At 34.0% G+C, this 6,957-nt stretch overlaps 1 protein-coding gene across 2 annotated transcripts; it reads right to left on the minus strand.

The window, feature by feature from the left end:
• Positions 1-2,779: 2,779 nt before the first annotated feature.
• Positions 2,780-6,625, minus strand: LOC132064323 (probable protein phosphatase 2C 5). Of its 2 annotated transcripts, XM_059457271.1 has the most exons (8): positions 6,475-6,625; positions 6,133-6,381; positions 5,724-5,895; positions 5,400-5,617; positions 5,195-5,302; positions 4,970-5,095; positions 4,662-4,885; positions 2,780-3,312 (listed from the first exon to the last, which is right to left on the minus strand). In XM_059457271.1, the coding sequence occupies exons 2-8, from the start codon at positions 6,346-6,348 to the stop codon at positions 3,093-3,095; spliced, it is 1,284 nt and encodes a 427-aa protein (XP_059313254.1). In that variant the 5' UTR covers positions 6,349-6,381; positions 6,475-6,625; the 3' UTR covers positions 2,780-3,092. The 2 variants fall into 2 exon arrangements, with proteins under 2 accessions (XP_059313254.1, XP_059313253.1); XM_059457270.1 differs by having other exon boundaries at positions 6,133-6,625.
• Between the last annotated feature and the right edge of the window lie 332 nt (positions 6,626-6,957).

The raw sequence follows: 6,957 nt of genomic DNA on the forward strand, positions 1-6,957 counted from the left end.
GCATTTGGGTTCGACGGACGATTACAAAAAGGTATGGACTCAAAGATGCCCCTTTAGCCCAAAAATCTTTGTCTATCCACGGCTGGGTGTTCATGGACCAGCATACCTTCCAGATGGGCTAATACCCAGTTCAATCAAGCCCAGTTTAGTTTCCAAATTATAAGATCACTGTACCTGTTTGGCCCATCCAATGTTCATTTCTTGTGACGGCTCAGAACTTATGGATTCCAACAGGCTCCACGGATTGCTTCTGACGGGCATTGATATTCTTTTGGGTACATGGAAAAACTAACTAAACATGAGCATTGATATTCTTTTGGGTACATGGAAAAACTAACTAAACATGTGCATTGATACTGGACTTACATTTATTTACTCCCTCCGTTTCATTTTATGTATGTTATTTCCTTACAAAAAAGTCACTTTTTACGACTTGAAAATAAGCCATGGTTTCAAAATCAATCGAAATTTAACTACTTCGTTATGCAGAAATAATATTTAGATAAAAATATCCCCACTTAAAAAAACAGAAAGACATACTTCTTCATCTTTTCAGACTTCCTCGAACTCCAAAACAGTGTCCTATAGTTTGATTTTTATAACTTAAAACTCCATGACAGTGCCTTGAATTCGAAGATGAAAAACAAACTGGATATAAATTGTGCAATCCAAACTCCAAAAATAAAATGTTGGAGTTTGAACCTTTATGAGTTTTTTCCTGGAGTTTAATATATGAAGCTTGAATCTTTATTAGTTCAAACTCCATAAATTTTTCGTAAGTGTGAGTTTAGTCCTTATCAACCCTTTTCGAAAAAGAATGACATTGTTTATATTTTAAAACAATTTAACTTTAAATTTCTTATCTTAACCTTAATATCATGATTTTATTATTACAAAAATCTTATGACATGTTTAACACAAGTTCCTAAAATCTGTAAAAACTTAACTGCATTGATACTTACACTAAGCTAATGAATGTAAAACATATGTTAACACAAGCTCCTAAAATCGGTAAAAACTTAGTTGCATTGATACTTACACTAAGCTAATGAATGTAAAACATATGTCTTGCCTATACACTTTTTTAGACCTTGAAAACGGTTAGGCATCCGTAAGAATAATATTCCCATAAATTGAGAGCAAAAGACCAAAATAGTACATTATCTTTGGGTTCATGCCTAAAACCATACATGTTGTTTTACGTGGTGCATTAATAGTCAATTATGTTTGCATAAGTGGTACACTTTAGTCAACTCCAAAATATTTTGTTAAAAAATTAACGGAAAAGAGTAAAAATGCCCATGAACTATTAGAAAAAGTCTAAAAATACCCTTCATCCATCTATTTTGCTAAAAATACCCCTCAGTTCAACTTTTTGACTCATTTATGCTCTTTGACTATTACACTAAATTAAAAATATATATTTAAATTACACATGACATTTTATTACTAGTCCGATTTTCTAAATCTGCAAAAATTGGATTTTTATAAAATCTGGAAAAACTAATTTTTTTTAAAAATGTGGTAAGCCCCTTTTTTTAAAAAAAAATCAGGATTGAATTTTTATTAACAAATGTGGAATTTTTTAAATCTGGAAAACTGTTTATGGAAAATTGATTTTTTTATTTAAATTTGGATTTTTTAAATCTGAAAAACTGAATTTTTTAAGTAAAATGTGCAAAACTGATATTCCATAATTTTCTTCTAGATTTAAAAAAAAAAATATTTTTCTGGATTTACTTTTTTTAAACACGATTTTTCCACACTTTTTGTGAAAAAACACTTTTTCTAGATTTTTATAAAAATTCAATTTTTCAGATTTTGAAAATCCACTTTTTCTGTTTTTTTTTTTAAATGTCCTAAAAATAAAACATGAAAATCTAAAAAATTTAGGACAAAAAAAATCAATTTTCCTGATTTAAAAAAAAAATTCTAGATATTTTAATTAAACAAATCCAATTTTCCATTTTTTTTTCCTAAAAAATCTGTTTTCCTGATTCTAAAAAAAAAAAACCATTTTTCAGTAATAAAATGTTGACGTTAGTCAGAGGGCATGAGCCAAAAAGTTGAATTGAGAGGTATTTTTAGCAAAATAGATGAATGATGGGTATTTTTAGACCTTTTATAATAGTTCAGGGGCATTTTTGCCCTTTTCTGTTAAATTTTTAACAAAATATTTGGGAGTTGACAAGAAAGCACGTAAACATATCTGCACTATTATGCAAACATGTAAAATAACATATATTTTAAGGCCAAACTCAAAGATAATGTTTTTTAGGTTCAATGGACCTTTTCTCCATAAATTGAAGTAATAGTTTCTTCTTTCTTTTTTCATATTAATTAATATAGTTTGCCTCGGTAGTGTAATATTCCTCTGCATTTTTCGTTCTTTTTTCTTTCACAGGAGCAAAGGGTTACTCTTGAACTTTCTTGCTGTTGGATACATCATTTCCAGGCCATTAAAGTGCTAAAATTTTAACAGTTCTATGGATAAATATTCACCAATAATCCTATGCGTGGCATTTTCCCTTTAGCCCATTCCCCGGAGCAGGAAGAATCTTCAGCACAATAATCTTGAAGAAGCAGGATAATGAAGACTAGCTTGTTCCAGAGTAAATCATTTAGTTTGATAAGCCGAAGAACAATACCAGAGAATGTCACCTCTTATATAATTACAGGTCCATAGAATTTAGCAAGTCTAATGGAAACAGAAGATTAAAGCTTGCAGAGCAACTCTTAAGTTCCTAAAAGAATCGCCCTCAAATGGGAGCCGTAGCAATTGATCAATCACAACTGAAGACACTTTTACTAAACAATATTTTCACAAACATCATTCCTTTACTTACACATTCAAGCTGTTAGTAATAAAAATGAACACACTCATATGCATCAGGACTGTCCGTTCTTGGTCAGTAAGTACTGGGGACAAACAAGAATCAGCACAAACTTTTACTGTTCTCAAAACATCTACCAACTCCTTCTATTAGTACAGATACCTTGCACACTTCTACAGTAATAACCACTGCAGATTGAGAACCAAGCTTGTTCCCACGCCAGGCAAAAAATATATCAGCATATACTAGGTTACCAGATTAAGCAGTTATTGTAGGTCTACTAGGTCTTTTCCCTTCCATGGCATCTTTCTTCCACCGACAAGTTGCACAAAGGAATGGGCCCTCCCATGGCTTCAATGCAGGTGGAAAGAAAGGGCCTGAGTTAACAGATAAGCCCTCACTTGGAGGCTGATCCGCTTGGCAAACAGCACATCTAAAGAGCCCAGAGCTAGGATCCAAAGGAAAATCTTTACCAAGCCTGCAGGGTTAAAAAAGGAAGATAAAGTTAGGGCCGACTGCATCTGGTAAAATGTCAAAAAAAAAAAAAAAAAGATTGATAAAATGAAAAATAACAAAGTTGTAATATAATGTTTTTATGTTGTTTATGTGGTCTACTGTAAAATGCTTTTTAATCTTGTGTTAATATGGATCTATCCCTTTGATCCTTTCCATTTTTTTGTTATCTTATTCAGCACAGTAGAGTAATTCATGGTACAATATCAATGCGAAAGAACATCCTCTAAAATTACATTAACAGGTTGGTTGTAAATCCTATGCCTGATAGACAGCAACTGGCAACTCGACTGCAGCAGCTTCTCATCATGAAGTAGAATTTAAGGTTAAACTTCCTATCTATATTAGCACTGTCAAAGAAATAGCTGCTTCTTTTTTTTTTTGGTTTATGTCATGACAGCGTTATTTTGATAAAAAAAAACACCACCATGTGTACTCTTTTACCTTCACGAAAACCTTATGAAGTTGATTTTTTCTTCTTCTTGACTGCGTCACAAAGTTGAGATGCAATATGCTTATTTTTCAAAACTTTCACCTGTTGCTTGTATAAATTATTCAGATTTCAATGTATCAAGTTTGTTGGCTCATCTACTATTATATATCACTAGAATCAATGTCTGTTCAAGGTTAGTCTTCTGTACACCTCGACATATCTAATTGTAGATTTGCATTTCAACTCACTTACATTGACATTCTAAAAGTATCCCTGTCCAACAGTTACAATTAACTCATGCCCTAAACCAACGTTTTTTTCCTTGAACATTACAGCATAACCTACCTGCCTAAGCAGAATGCTAAAGGACCTTATAGATTAGTTGTTGCTTATCAAAATGCTCCAGTATATGCTCAAAGAGAAGTGGATAGCTATCATCTATGATTAGTAAAATCATGGCATACATGCTATTTGCCATAAAACAGTCTCAATAAGAATTCTATTTGCCATATAACAAATAAATCCACATCCAGAAGAACTAAAATGCTCACAAATAAGACATGGTAGACTCGATAGATGTTTAACAAAATAGAATAGTACATCATAGAATGTCTCCTCCAACTAGGACATGTATAGGCAACCAAAGACCAGAAAAGCTGCATTTCACATTCCACAAAGAAAGCAGTGTGTAAGGAGAAGATTTTCATTTGGTTAAGTATAAGTTATAAGTAGCTATTGGTCTGACAATTAATTTTTCCCTTTCCAGGATAAAACTTAAACTAGCACACCAACCTAATGCAGATCACATTCAGCAATTAAATAGACACGTCTCATGTAGTGGAAATACCAAAAGTGATGCCAAAATCGAAAAAGTACAGTACCTCTCGGCAAGCATCGCAGAGCCCTCTTCAAACAATTCTTCCACGACACCAACAGCAGAAAGCTTAGTAGATCTTGCATTGTGTGATCTCCTCCTAAAGAGAAAAGAAGTGAGCAAACTTTGCTTCTTCTTAGGTGTTGGGGGCAAGACAGGATGGTCATAAGGAATAATATCAACAACCAAGCAGGTCGTATCATCCTTCAGTCCTCGTGACCTTAGAGCCTCCTGAGTTGTAAAACCGTTCATAGTTAGAGAAACCTCACAGATAAGAAAATATTTGAATGGAGGAGAGTTTACAATCATCCTCACCTTCACAACCAGCTTTGCTGCAAGTTCTGCCGGTAAACCTCTGCAAGACTGTGCTGCCGAATCCGATGATAAAGCATCCCATATACCATCAGAGGCTATTATAAGCCTCCCACCAGCATTTGAAATCTAATCACATATTTATTCTCAATTCAGATTCTAAAACATAAGCATACATGGAACTCGCTAGAAGTCAAAAGGACAACAATAGGTGAAAAGATTACAAACCTTCACTTGCTTGACATGAGGTATTGGAACGATAAACTCCCCAACATCTGTGTCACCAATAGACCTTGAAAGGCACAACCCACCAGGCCAGCAACGTAGAGGTCCAACCTGTAAACCAAGTGAATTTCAACATCAGGATATCTTTTCTAAAGCTGTTAGCTAAAATTAAGAATACATTTTTAAAAACTCTCTGGTATGTTTTTACCTCATTACCCCCAAAAACATTGAGTCTTCCTACTTCACCACCACTTGCAGTGACACGCTGCCGTTCCTCCTCATTCTCTTCTAATCGATGGTCAACAGTCAACAAAGAAACCACACCACCTTGGGTGTCCAGTATGCACCTGGAATCCCCAACCGATGCAACAGTGATTGTCCACCCATCAATCACAACAAAAGTCACAGTAGTCCCAGATGTTTCACCTGTCAACCATATCATAATTAGACCAAGAACACCTAAACGACTAAAGCAAGGGAAAGAAACCCCTTTGAAGCAAAAAACAATAAAGCCAGAGAGCTTGCAGCTTGCCTTTTTGCTGAAACTCTATATCAGTTTTCACAAAACCCGCAACTAATGCTCGAGGAAGTGCTTGAAGCCACTCTTCCCTACTAATCCCTTCAGGAATAGCACTCAACACATTGTTCAGCAAATTCTCTTTCGCGTATATAGCAGCTGATATACCATTATGCCCATCAAAAATCTATTCAACACAAACCAAAATTCAGCAAACTCATACCAAAAAAAAAAAAAAAAAAACACATTTTGATTTCTCAGATGGTCACTAAATGTCACCTTTCTTCTTGATTCAATTCCCTTGAACAAAGAAAGTAACTTTCTGAGATAATAACTACTATTAGTTAAGCGACCATCTGAGAAATCAAACTCAAATAAAACTGACAATGTAGCTATACCACAAGCAATTAACAGATCAAATTACCGCGAAAACTGAAAAAGAAGTCAATGGATTGCCCGAAATCCGTTGACAATCAGGCTTAATCAAGAAATAATCTTCTCCTTTCTTTGCTAAAGCAGCTTGTCCATACTTAATTGTAGGCTGCTCAACTTTATCATTCCTTAACTCCCGACCAATAAGTGTCCCTAAAGGTACCGGAGTTGTCTTTTGCTTCATCCTCGTAATCTCCGAATCACTCATTCTTTTGCTCCCTCTTCCGACATTTTGCAAATCCTAATTCCCCAATTAACAAAAAAAAAAAAAAAACAATTTAACAGCAATGCAATGCTAGAAAAACCACTAAATGGAAACCCTAGAGAGACTTACAGGGAAAGGGAATTAATTTGAGGAATTAGAGAGAGTAATGGTAGGCATTGGAGCATAAAAAGAGCAAATGTATTTGGTTGAGTTATGAGCTGGATCCGAATGTTGAAAATGAAACCCTAGTGAGAGAGAAAGGGATATGTGTGATTTGATTGGGGCAGAAAAATCTAGAGAGATAAAGTGCAATTTGATGATATAAAATAAAATGTCTACATAATAAACAGCTAATAAAGGAAGTTTTTTTAAAAGCTGTGCTTGATAGGGTAGATCGTAATGTCAAAATGTATTTTATTCAAAATTATAATTAGTGATTTTGTTCGAATACTTTTATTACCAAAATGGCATAAAGAATATTAACGTTTCTTTCGAAAGTTTTCATTGTTGTTTTGACTTTTCGTTTGGTTTTCTTCAACCTTTCCTAATAGTTTACTAACTAGAGTAATAATTTGTGGTTTTCATTTTTGTAAATCAATTTAACGATTTGCT

Source organism: Lycium ferocissimum, chromosome 7 (genome assembly GCF_029784015.1).
Source record: "Lycium ferocissimum isolate CSIRO_LF1 chromosome 7, AGI_CSIRO_Lferr_CH_V1, whole genome shotgun sequence".
Classification (NCBI taxonomy): domain Eukaryota; kingdom Viridiplantae; phylum Streptophyta; class Magnoliopsida; order Solanales; family Solanaceae; genus Lycium; species Lycium ferocissimum.